Source organism: Malaclemys terrapin, chromosome 1 (genome assembly GCF_027887155.1).
Source record: "Malaclemys terrapin pileata isolate rMalTer1 chromosome 1, rMalTer1.hap1, whole genome shotgun sequence".
In the NCBI taxonomy this organism is placed as follows: domain Eukaryota; kingdom Metazoa; phylum Chordata; order Testudines; family Emydidae; genus Malaclemys; species Malaclemys terrapin.
The window spans coordinates 123,567,306-123,580,819 of NC_071505.1; the positions used below are offsets into that span (position 1 = coordinate 123,567,306).

Consider the following 13,514-nt stretch of genomic DNA (forward strand, 5'->3'; position numbering starts at 1 on the left):
AGGTTGTATGCGGGAGACTGCACTGATGATAGATTACTCGATCCAACTGCCACCGGTACAAATAAACACAAATCTCCCAGCCTAATGCTCCAGATGCAAATCAACACAAGTACAACCACCCACACAATATAAGACACAGTAACCACAAACACATACACACCCTCAGTGCAGCACACATCCCTTATTCACAGTCTTCACAAATCTAGGCAGATCTCCCAGTTTAACTCAACCCATGTACAATAACCCCAAATTACATACATTTCAGCTTCAGAGTGATGAGTCCGTGTGAAGCGATGGAAACAGCTACAAGCATTGTTGAGAGTTGTTTTTGTTTAGAATATCACCATGTTGAATCATCACTGGGGTTTGTGGTCTGTCATCATTCTGTTTTAAAGTTTTCAGCCATTTTTGCTTTTTTAAAACTTTTTTTTACTTATGACATTACAAATTACACCCTTGTGGGACAGCACTTGTTCTGGAGTAAGAGTGGGCATTTTTACAGTTTGTCACTTTGGAAGCAGTGTAACATAACTAAACTTGGAAAAGACACTCTTATTCCAGAATAAAAGCATCTATATGTTGAGTCATACTAGTATAACTAGATGTATAGTTATATCAGTATAATTATGCTGGTAAAATTTCCCATGTAGTTATCTCCTAAATATGTGTGTGTATGAATATAATACACACATATATATCTCCATTGGGAGAAACTTCTAAAAACCTTTATAATTAATCCTAAAGGAGAGGACTCTCCTTCTTGAATGAATGAGACCTGCAAGGATTTTAAAGTCTTCTAATATTTTTTCTCTTTAGGCATTAGAGGAATTTAAAAAGTTTGAGTCCATATATGGTGCAGAGAGGAAAAAGTCAGCTGAAAAATAGGATATTTGTCAGAACCTCAAAGCCTCAGGGAATGTGCTCATATACTACTCCATATACACCATTCTGCAGTTGGGTATTTTCAATTGCTAAATATATTGTGACACAATAAGATGTGCTGTGAGTAGCACCTAAATACTGCAGTGACTGGTACCAAAAAAAGCGTGTGTGTGTGTGTGTGTGACTGACTTTCATGCATGTCTCCTTTCTAAGAGTTACTCTTGTTCCTCCTTGTGGCTTAATCCTATAGTTGTCATTGACTTCAATGACAAGACTGTCTTAGTGACTTCAGGGAGAACATATCTGGGCCAAAGGCTTTTACTCCTTAACCCCAAAATAATAAAAATAATAAAAAATAGAAAAACTGAATACTGTAGGAAGAGAAGGAGGTAGCTGAAACTCTAGTTCTGTTCCCTCCACCTTCCTCCCACCCACCCACCTGTCAACCAAAGCAGAAATATTGAGCGTTTGAATTAATTCTCATTTGTTCCTTCTGTCTTAGGTAGAGGTGACTCTCACTTTTTCTATAATTCTCTTTGACTCTATGTAAGGGTTCAGTTAGCTTTAACGTGCTTTCTCTAAAGCTTCTCCATTCTTGGGGTAGGGTTTAGAGAGTTAAGATCAGAGCTTAGGCTAGCTTTAACGTGCTTTTCTGCCTTAGTCAGCTCTCAATGCTCAAATAGCGTTAGGCGCACGTGATTAGAAATCCTTTTTTGTTGTTGTTGTTGTGTGGTTTTTTTTTTTTTTTTTTTTTAAGTACCCCTCTACCCCGATTATAACACTGTCCTCGGGAGCCAAAAAATCTTACCGCTTTATAGGTGAAACCGCGTTATATCGAACTTGCTTTGATCCGCCAGAGTGCACAGCTCCGCCCCTCCCCCCTTCGAGCACTGCTTTACCGTGTTATATCCGAATTCGTGTTCTATCGGATCGCGTTATATTGGGGTAGAGGTGTATATGTCCAGTTCTAGGTTGAACATATCCACCGTGGCTTTAAGTATAACAATCAATAATTTTCTGAAAAAAATAAAGAATAAATAGATTTTTTAAATTTAAATTAAATACAGATTTGTCTTTAAGAACAAGCCTATTTAAAGTTAAATTTGAAATTACAGCCTATGTTAAGGCCTTAACTTAATATAATCTATTAAATCATTTACTTTAATAAAAAATAGTAAGCAATACATGTTTGCTGAAATTTTAAAGAAAGTCAGGGCACTGCACTGATGGAAGTCACAGTCTAAGTGCCTGGACGCAGGGCTTGTTGAAGTGCTAAATCAACTTTTGGAGATCAGTAGCCTGTTCTGCAGTTGCAGAGAGACTAGTGTCTTCATTTCAGTTTATTCAACAACTTCAGTTCAATGATTAGCTCATTCAAAGTTGAGAACCAAATGGGAGTTGAAAAGCAGGAATGCTTGTTTTCCTCTTGTGGTCGGTGTGTAAAAGCTAGGTCTCTGATGATGAGATCTTTTACTCCTAAAAATCTTGAAGGGGACTAGAAACAATCAATCCAATTAATTAATACATTTAGTTTTATATGCAAAACATGCTTTGATAAACTTTTTATACTGTTTATGTATCCAGCACATTTAAGATAGTTTTAACTAATAAAAAAAGTAAATGTTGGTTTTGTTCATTTTTAATTGACTTCAAATTTCTATCCAAATATAGCTTGACACAAACCACAAGTGTGTGTGTGTGGGGGGGGGGGGGGGGAGGGGAACCTTCTAGTGTATAAGAAAGGCATCAGTTGCCATTTTCCAACATAATAAAATCTGTAAAAATTAAGAATTGAATAATTGTAAACTAAGATATATAATTATTTAAATAAATAACATATTCTCCTGGATAGCAAAAAGAAGCACTAAATTTAGTGTAAAGGCTATATTTAGTTGCAAAGCAGCATTTTAATGGTTACCAACCAATGAGAATCATCCTTTCTTTAGGACAATAACTAAAAGTACAAATGCAAAACAAGATTAAAATTGACTTAAATAATCAAGGTTTCCTGCTTGTGATTTAAATTGTTTGATTTAAATCAATCCATCCTGCTTAAAGCAGTCTAGGAAAATGGGTTGACTTTAGAAAAGGCTGTTGGCGTAGTTTTATATAAAAAAGAAACTTGTACATTTTTTTCCCTGTGTCAAAGTTCTGTCTTTCCCTGTGAAATAGAGTGCCAGTTTCAGAATCCATTAGCTTTAACATGGTATATGCTATGATCACTTACTAAAATATTAGTTCTTGTATACAAATGCTTTTGATTATTCTGTTTGAAAAGTATGTTCTACAACTAGAAATGTTACTCATCATGAGCAGAGCTGACGAGGGGGGGGGGGGGGGAAAGCCAGTACAAATTACCAGGGACTGGTGGTCCAGAAGGGGGTCCGGGGCCCAACTATGTTGCATATGTTTTTGTCTACAAATCCCATGTAAAGATTTTTAGCTGATCTGCCCTTGCTGGGGGGCCTGAAAATTTTTTTTCACTGGGGCCCAAACCTGCTCTCTGCGGCCCTGGTCATGAGTAGGTGATAGTTGGGTTTTTTTTTTTAGTCCCTTGTAGAACAATTAATAATTATTAATCATTAAGATGAGGAGACACTTCTCTTATAAGCCCATATATTCAGGTGTCTTACTTTTTTGAAGCAGGAGGAAAATTATATTTCTCTGTGATTCTGCTTATTTTATTTTGCATTGTGTGTCCTTGTCCTTGTAAGACAAATGGTGTAATAATGGGACATCATCAGTCTTTTTGAAAAGAGAAAATAAGGGTCTTTAAAAATTGTACAGTTCATGGGCAATACTTGATTTCACACATTTAGTACAGTGAGGTGCTCCAAGGAAGTGCTTGCACAATTGTATATCAGTAGTACCACATAGATGCATTTCACTAAGTGGGGATTTACCTCACTAGTCCTTTTTGTGCCCACCATTTGGGAACCTTCCCATCTAGTTTCTCCCTTAATGGCAAAATATTTATTTATAGGTTTCCCAATGTTTACTACGTTTAAGTAGTGTGAACTTCTCATATATAAGTTGAGTAAACTTTTATTGATTTAAATTTCTAGGTTAAATTGCATTCTGATGGGTAGTTTAACTTCCTTTCTGGAAGTGAAGCCAGGGAGAAGTGCAAATGTCTATCTGATATTGATGAATAGCAGCTCTAGTAAACTGTTGGTTTTCAGCCCTGTGATTGGATAAGAAGGATGAGTTGAGCCTCAGGTGACTTGTGGTATGACTGATTACTTGACACTAGAGACAAGGTTACTGCAGGTCATTGACCTGCTCAAATTTCTGCTCTACAGGGGCAAGGTGGGAGAGGAAACCCAGACCAAAGATGTTCTCAAAATATTTAAGAAGTGTGAGAATTTAAACAAAAAATTGAATGATGCTTTGGATTTAGAATACTCCAGTAAGAGCAGAAATCCAAGTTTATATGTCTGTTTAGAAACTTTTAGTTTGTAAAGAAGTATTTGTTTTTCAGATGTTGTTTCTCTCCCTGAAAGTGGAACTTTTTTGACAGCTATTTTTTGTGTGTATTGTGAGTTGTTAGTTTTTTGTACAACAGACTACAATGTTTAGTTAATATTAAGAATAATATTATTAGCAAACTGGTAATTAATTTGAGTCGCTCTACACTTAGGACAAGATTTTCAAAAGTGAGTAATGATTTTGGATCCTGGATCAATATCTTAAATGGGCCTGATTTTCAAAAAGTGCAAAAGACTCCAGGAAAACTCAGATATCTAATATTGGGTACACACAAATTGAGTTGCTTAAAATCACTAATTGCTTCTGATCATCGTGGCCATAGTGTGAATCTTACAGCTTGTCACTTTAAACAATTATGTTAAGTTCAACTTTTACTAATACTCAACATAAGCATTTGTGTGGGGTGATGTATATCTGCCCTTGAGTACAAGGCTGAAAGTCTGGAGATTTATGTTCTGCCATTTCTGTTGTGGGCTAGGCATGGTGGATTTGATCAGGAAGACTTGATTTAATCATGGATTTCTACATAAAAGTGCATTCTTGTTGGTTGTTATAACCTTAATACATATTCTTCACAACTCTGACATAGATGAAACCCAAACTGCTCTCTTTTACGGCCCGCTGCCATTACAGGTTTTTCCCTTCTAGTGAGAGAATGGTATGGTACATCTCAAATCAATGAAGGCTACACTCAGAAAGACCTCAAGACCAGGGCCGGCTCTGGCTTTTTTGCCGCCCCAAGCAAAAAAGCCTCCCACCGCCGCCGTCCCCGCCCCTCCCCCCCCGTGCGGCAGGGGAGGGCGCCGAGCCCGGCCTCGGGCCCGCTCTCCCCGGCAGCCAGAGCGCCGGGGGGAGGGCGGCGAGCCCTGCCAGGGCTCCGTTCTCCCCGGCGGCCGGAGTCGGAGCGCCACGCCGCCCCCCTCCAGGTGCCGCCCCAAGCACTAGCTTGGTGGGCTGGTGCCTGGAGCCGGGCTGGTGCCTGGAGCCGGCCCGGCTTACGACTTCTGGAATATGCTTCTCCGTTTCACTTTTGTTTCAACTGCCTGTCCCTCCCTTCTCACATTTATCTCCAGACTTCTTCTCCTTGTCCAGATCTATTCTGCCCCCAACAATCTTCTATTCATTGAACTTTCTGAAACTTTGCACTTTTAGAGAGAGGTAAGGGACTAACTATGTGTACACAAATTTGCAGAGGGACAATAGGGTTGAAGTCTTATTTCTCACCTCTATATATTTATTTTATTTATTTATTTAAAAACATTTTTCTGTTAAGTATGTTATCTCTGGAGACACAAATCCATAGTTTGAGAACTGCAAAACTAAGCATCTCTGATGGTATCTTCTAGACTGAGCACTGAGTCCCATTGGGTAGATAGAAAGATTAACCTAAATACTGGTAATCTATACAGAAGCCCCTGGAACCTCATAAGATTGGGTCCCTAATCCATGAACTATTGGAACTCATTTACAAAACTTTTCTTAAACATTACATGAATATATTGTCTCATACTATAGAATTTATAATCCCTATTCCATGATGAGATATATTTGAGCTATAATGTATCTTAATTAAAACTATCTTTAGATACGCTTTTTGAGGGGAAAAGCTTTTTATCAAAAAAATCCGATTTAAATAAAAACATCAGATTTTTTTTTTTAATTATTGATTTTTATGACCCTGGGGCTAGGTCACTTAGGACCTAATTTTCAGAGGTACTGAACACTACAAACTTCACAATTAAAAGTTTGAGTGCTCAGGACCTCTGAAAAATCAGACCTTAACCTTATTCTGTCTGCTGCCAGACTTGCAAAATAGTGTTTGCTTAGGTTGGATCCTGCAACTATATCTCTGTAGTTGGATCCCTGTGCACATAGGAAGCCCTGATAACTGCAGCACTTCTGAACACACATAATAAAATGTGCGCCCACACCTATTCATGATGAGTAGCATGCCATTAATGTGCTTTGAATTGACTGTGGTTTTGCTGTCTTTGTGATATGAAACTTCAGTCAAATATTTCATTACATTGTAGTATGAAATTCTCATGTTTTTAATGGACAAAACTGAGAATTATTTTATTTGCCAGGTTGTGAAATTTGTGTGTAGTGTAACAAGGAATATTTTTGTTCAATACATAAGCAGCCAGGAAATTTTCTAATTTGTTCAGAATTGTAGACTGTAGGCTTCTAAAGTAGCACACTATTTGACACATAATATACTTTCCACACTGGATAAAATAATTGTTGTTGGGCACACTTATATGCATGCAATATTTGAAAACTAAGCCACTGAGCTACGTAGATGCAACAAAAAATAGCATATCCTTCCTTAAAGCATGAAAAAGCACTTGTTTTTTTTCCTCTTGCTTAGACAACGTCATAATTTTTATCTTTTTAAGAATAAATACATAAAGATGGAAACTCTAACTCTTCTGAAAAAGTGTTTTAAAATGAGTATCTCTGAAACATAGACTGCTACTGTATTGTCTAGCATCACTGACATGCTGTAATGATCAAAAAGGAATAATCTCCATTTTAGAATTTCTTTATGACTTTGTCATGAGAGAGTATTTACCTCCATAAGCAGTTCCTGGAAGCAATTGCAGTTGTGCTAAAAATCTTGAGTTTAAAAGACCACTAAACCGTGTACTTCTAAGCACATCCAAGACTTATGTTTAGAGAGAAGAATAAAACAGGCTTAACTCATGAGTAGAAATTGGATTAATCAAGAACACTTAATCTGTAGGAGTGAGTGTTTCCAAAATGACTTGTTAGTATCAGGGTTGGCTTCATTGAGCCAGGAGTAAGTAAATTTCAAACTGGTGCACATCAGGTGCAAGAAGTGTAAGCAAAAAGTGGCTACTTTAGTAAATCAGCTGAGTCATCTGGGTAGAAGAGTAAATCTTGTTGAGAATTGAGGGCAGTCTGCACACACTCTTATTTCAGTAGGTCAATCCTTATATACTTTTGTTCCATAACTCACTTCTAAAATAGATAAGTGCTGAAAAACATTTTCAGATAACCTTGCAGCATGTCAATTTGAGGATAATAACCTGTTATTTGTGAACTTGTCATTCCTTCTTTTTTTTTAAACCAAGCAAATCTGCCTGATAAGTACTGGGAAGCTCTTTAAACTATTTGTAAAGTACAGACAAAATACTTGGTATAAGAATTTAAATAAATATTTACACTGTTCTCTTATTTTGGTATCTGAATGAGCTGCTATCCTGGGTAACTTCTGACCAGTTTTGAAACTGTTGGGATGGTTTAAGTGTTTGAATATAGTCTTCCCTGACATGGTTTGATCTTCCTGGTGCAGCTAAATGTATTCCTATTTAGCTGTGGTATAAATGATTGGGTGCAGTGGCTGAAACTTCTGTGGAGGTGAAATGTATCATTTGGGGAGACAAACTAAAGTGAAAATTCAGGGAGTGGAAGTAACTGAATCTTTCTCTAAAACATTTGTCAAGCAGATCTACCATTGGCATGAAGATTCTAGAGAGAGGTAGTTCCCAAATAGGTCTGTGTACTGGCGGTTCTCCTATATAGATGCTGAACAAAACCGGTGGGAATTTTCCCCTAAAATTCCCTAAATATAGACAAGTCCTTAGTTAATGCATCTCTGAATGGTTCTAAGATGGTGTAAGACAAAGTTCAGGTACCAGTTTTGTGGATATGGTATAAGAGGAGTACTACTGCTTTGTGCTCTGATTGGGTACGGAAACAACATCATTGTCAGCAGGTTGTCTTTTGCTGGAGATGGGTTAAAAGTAAGGCTACGATTTAATTGTGGGTCTTTTTAGTAAAAGTCATGGACGGGTCACAGGCAAAAAATAAAAAATGACAGCCTGTGACCCGTCCATGACTTATACCATAAATACCCCTGATTGAATCTTGTACTGTAAGGGGGGGTGCTGTGGGCGGAGGGAGCCTGTGGCACCAGCTGTGGGGGGGAGCCCTACGGTCCTGCTGCCACTCCAGCTGCAGTGGGGGGGAGGAGGGGGTGTGAAGCCCTGGTTGGCCAGCGGCAGCTCCAGCTGCTGCCAGCAGGGGGAGCCCCAGGAGGTCAGCCGCTGCTCTGGCCGCCCCAGGATCGCTGGCGGGAGCCCTTGAGCTGGGACTGCTGCTCCTGCTGTCCCCATGGCCAGCCCCATTGGCCGCTGTCTTGAATCACAGATATTAACACAGCCCTCTACTCACTAAATGCAATATTCCAGAACTGGAGTGGGATGCAGCAATATGATTGCTTTGTGGTGGTAATTGCAGGGAGCATGTTGCACTCGTGTTTTGACTTAGTTAATTATTTCTGGGTATTGTTCAAGTTACTGACTTTTTTATAAAACCATATGTGATTTAGGGCTTCTTAAGTAGCTACAAAAGGACCTCCTATCCCATGTGCTCTGGTTACAGTATTAGCTCGTTGGTGAACCCTAGGTTTTCTGGTATCTTAATTTACGTTGTGGAATAATCACTTTAAAATTTGTGTGCCATGTACATTATAAACTTTCATTGTCGTTTCTATAGTAGTAAGCTTATGGAAAACTCTATTGTTGTTTTCCTGGTTGCTACATAAAAGTGCAGACTTCTGGAGCATAAACTCTACAATAGACTTGATAATGAAGCACATATGCTCTTGATGACATTTTTTGAAAAAAATGTGATTGATCTCTTGTATTACAATAAACAACATACTTAAGTAATCTAGTGACAGTGTTCAAAATACAAGTTTAGCAACTTGAACTTGAAAGTTTAGACTTAAACTAGATGAGTCATAAATAGTAATATCACTGTACTTTAAACAAAGTTTTTGTTTTAGTGCTGTGAACTGGCATGAGAAAAATCTAGAAGCTTGAGACTGTGTTACTGGGGAAATAATCTTAATACTTTTATCCTCTGTAGAAATTGCCTCCAGTCTCAAAGGAAACATATTCTGTTTTTCAGCTGAAGCTTGTGCAGATGTTCTGGGGTTAGCCAAAGAAGCCAGAAAGCGAAGTCTTGGTCCACTTCATCCTTCTTTTAATGTGATTAAGATAATAAGAGATGGACTATTCAAAAACCTTCCAGAAAATACTCACCAGTTGTCAGCAGGCAAGCTGTGTATTTCCCTGACCAGAGTGTCAGATGGCAAAAATGTGTTAGTATCTAATTTTAACTCTAAAGAAGAAATTGTTCAGGTATGTGTTACTGGTCACCATTATGACAACTTTAAAAGTTGCCACAATTTAGCTTTCTAAGTTTTAAATCCAAGTGTAGATTGATCCTTGGAATTTCATTTTGCTTAATCCTTGAATAATCATGGAATAACCCCCTCAATAATGGAATGGTCACCTCAGATTTGTCATGATGTGTGTTCTTGAGGCAATGTTTGTTGGGGAAACTAAACGTCAAAAATGATGCCATACATGTTCTATTATGAAAGTTTAAAATTGTAGAATGAACATTTGCTTGAAAATTCTGCATATCCAATTAAGGTGCAAACTGTTTTATTTGTAAAAGCTGAAAGGCAATTATTTGATGAGCAAAAATGACTGAGAACTAACTAAGAATACTGCTGCTGACTGTTTTGAGCTCTTTATCTTATCCATAATGAAAGAACAAGCATGCAATGACTGTAGTCTTTTGGATTTGTATCTAATATTATACCTATTATACTCAGAGTATCTCTGTGGAGATGGAATGGTTAATTTTCCTGGCTTCTGATTTGTAAAGACACCTTTAGATAAAACCCTTGTATCCCAATATTTATTAAGAGACCTACATTCATTTTACTTAGAGGGACACTGTAAAAAAAACAAAAAACAAACAAAAAAAACACTTCTGTCTGGAAACTTTTCACCTCCTATTGTTAAAATAATACCTTTTCTCCCTAATTTCAATTTTTTTTATTTTCTTTTTTTAGTTTACTTTATGCATTTGACAACACTTCCTCTGTATAATCAGTCATTTCCTGTGGTGTTGTGGAATTTTCACAGAACAATAGGAGAGAAACCTTTTTTTAAAAAAAGGAAAATGATTGATTGCAAAACTACAAATTGGCATAGGTACTCTGGAGAGTGGGAAGGGGCAGCCGTATATATTTAAACTAATTCAAAAAGTGAGTTTTTCAACTTTATTTCAAATAGATTTCTGTCCCTTTAATATTCTCATAAACTTTAACATTAAATCGAGACACTAGTGTATCGTCATTTTTATAGTAGTTTTCAGTACTAGAGAAATTGTTGTTTAACTTACTTATGTAATCTCATTTCTCCATAGGCTTTAATTTGTAGCTCGTTTGTCCCTATTTATTGTGGCCTAATTCCACCATCATTCAGAGGTGTGGTAAGTCTGCATTGTTTCCTGCTAAGTGCTAAATTTAGCTTGATAACCATGTAGGAAATTTTGAAAGATAATATATGAACATATTTTTGGTTACTCTACTGCAGGGGTCAGCAAAGTTTGGCACGCAGCTTGCCAGGGTAAGCCCCCTGGCGGGCCGGGCCAGTTTATTTACCTGCTGACGCGGCAGGTTCAGCCGATTGCAGCCCCCACTGGCCACAGTTCGCCGTCCTGGGCCAATGGGGGCGGCGGGAAGCCGCGGCCAGCACATCCCTCGCCCACGCTGCTTCCTGCTGCCCCCATTAGCCCAGGACGGAGAACCGCGGCCAGTGGGGGCCGCGATCAGCCGAACCTGCTGCGTCAGCAGGTAAATAAACTGGCCCGGTCCGCCAGGGTGTTTACCCTGTTGAGCCGCGTGCCAAATGTTGCCGACCCCTGCTCTACTCTGTGCAAAAGTTAAAGCCAGATATAGCTTCAATACTATGAACTCTGAGTCAAGTACTCATTTTTAGTAAAGTAACATTACATATGTAAGAAGATACAAAAGGGAAGCTAATGGCCTTGTTTACAGCAGTTTTTTCCCCCCTTAAATTTCCATCTGAACAGAGTTAGGTGACACACTTGCTAAAAGACTGGCTTATTTAAATGAGCACTTAGCAACTGTAGGAAGGCTTAAGAAAAATGTGTAGTGTAGGCACAGCCAGTGAGACCATCCAGGTGAGTAAGGGTGCAGGGCTGGTCTCTTAAACGCTTGTCAGGAAAGAAGTATCCTAGTAACAGACCACATTGCACTTCTATATGTTTCGCGGCAGATCCACTTAATACACAGTAACATGAATGCAAATAAGCTATTTAGTGCAAATTTAAAGTTGCATTTTTAAACAGGATATAACTTAGTTTGAGTTTTCAATTTAACTTCAGTATGGGGAGATTGTTTTAAAGGTGAAGTGTTAATTGTTCTCTTTCAGCACAGCCCAAGAAATAATGGTTAAAAGGCCTCTTTTTTTTTTTTTTTTTTTTTTTTTTTTTAACGCAACATATTTCAAAGCCATCCTTAGAATTTTGAAATCTCCCATTAATGACTGTCTACACCAAATCATTGCAAGGTGCCATTGCTTGGAATGGCTCAAGTTTTCTTGCAACACACATACAACACCTACTCCCTGCTACACCTCAACTCCCCTCTTTTTTACTAAAAATGAGGGAAGTTAAAAGTCAAACAAGTTATTGCAACATTATGATTTAACACAAACAAGTCAGAGATGCATGTGCATTGTGGGAAAGTTAATCTTACTACCTTAACCTGTTTTGTGTTAAACCATAATGTTGCATCAACTTAATTGTTTTGCTTTCATCAGCCTTTTTTAGTAAAAACAGGAAGAAGGAAGAGGGTCAAGCGTTGAAAGAAAACTGAAGGCATTCCAAATAATGGTGAGGGTTGTAACATGGTCTTCATCCCTATGCACTGCAGAGGCAAGGACTTAATAATGGTTCATTGCAACATTTGGTTCAGATAGCCTTTATTGGGATATCTCTCATTTCTAAGAATGGCCTTGAAATATGTTGCCTTACAAACATTGTTTCTTGGGACTTGCTGAAAGATAACAACCATTAAAACATCGCCCCCCCCCTTCATATTTAAGTAACATCGGAGAGCAGCAATGTTCAAGTTGACTCAGAAGCATTTTCAAAAGCTGCCTTATGCATGTTTCTAAAGCTTTTCTATATCCCTACCTCTTTAAGCTGGGGCAAAGTGTTATGAAATAGGACATTGGACTGGATCCAAGGTTTAGGTGGATCCAGGCTAATCTGGCTATTCAGTTCTCGTTGGTTGGACAATAACGTTATCTAAAAGGGCTTAGTTCAAACTACAAAAACATACAAGTGTTGATTCTCTGAATATCCTCCCTGTATAAAAAGGTGACTGCCTTCTTTTGACCTATCCTGCCCAATAAAGATTCCATAACAGGATCTTGAATTCTTGTTTGCAGGGAAATGGAAGTGAAAAATTAAATGTGTCTGTGTCAAGGTGGAAACTTTCTTGAGGACTCCAAATGTTTTGGAAATTGACTTTCTCATTCCATACATAGAGAAGAGAAATAGGAGCTCTGTTTCGGCCTTGAAGAGGAGACTTAGCTTGCTAATTTATAGAGTCAGAGATTTTATAATTAAGGCCCCAATTCTGCAACCACTTATGCATATACCTAAGTGTTTCCCAGTAGGGGGGGCCTGAGGTTGTAAGACTTGCTATTATAAGCCTCATTTAACACACCACCACCATACTGAAATTCCTCTCTGCTTGAAACTTTATGAATGTGCTCTCTTGTGGGAAGGTGATTGGTAATCAAGCAAGACCTCTTTCAGATATGAGAATTCTGGATAGATGTGGAGAGACTTCTCACATCTTGAAAAGCTGGATTTTTCTGGTAACATCCTATCAAATATGGGATATTGTAGAAATTCCAAAATGATACATTTTAGGAGTTCGTGCATAGAAGCCTTTTGAGAAGGCTTGGTGCTGAAATTTATAGCCATTTGCCTTGAATATTTTAACCTTGGAGTTGGGTGGTCTTGGTAGAACTTTTAAACTTAATTCTTGTGGAGCTTAAACACAGCAGGCTGCCAGATCTGTAAAGTCCATAGACGTAGTCTGGCTCAGAAGAATTTAGCAGCATCACGTACACCTGACATTCCAAACCAATAAACAGCATCTCTTAAAAATGTTCTCAGAACTTTTGTTTAATATTACAAAACTATTCACTAATCTGCAACAACATTAGTTATGTCTTCTAAAAATGTACACCCGGAAATATGAAGTTAAGGCT

General features: G+C 38.1%; 1 protein-coding gene across 2 annotated transcripts in view; it reads left to right on the top strand.

Moving 5' to 3' along the window:
• LOC128842110 (1-acylglycerol-3-phosphate O-acyltransferase Pnpla3-like) overlaps positions 1 to 13,514 on the top strand; it is a 45,409-nt gene that overhangs the window by 11,790 nt on the left and 20,105 nt on the right. For both annotated transcript variants that reach the window (XM_054037861.1, XM_054037852.1), the window contains exons 2-3: positions 9,313 to 9,545; positions 10,627 to 10,692. In XM_054037861.1, the coding sequence (XP_053893836.1) occupies positions 9,313 to 9,545; positions 10,627 to 10,692 (299 nt within the window). The remainder of the gene's footprint in view (positions 1 to 9,312; positions 9,546 to 10,626; positions 10,693 to 13,514) is intronic.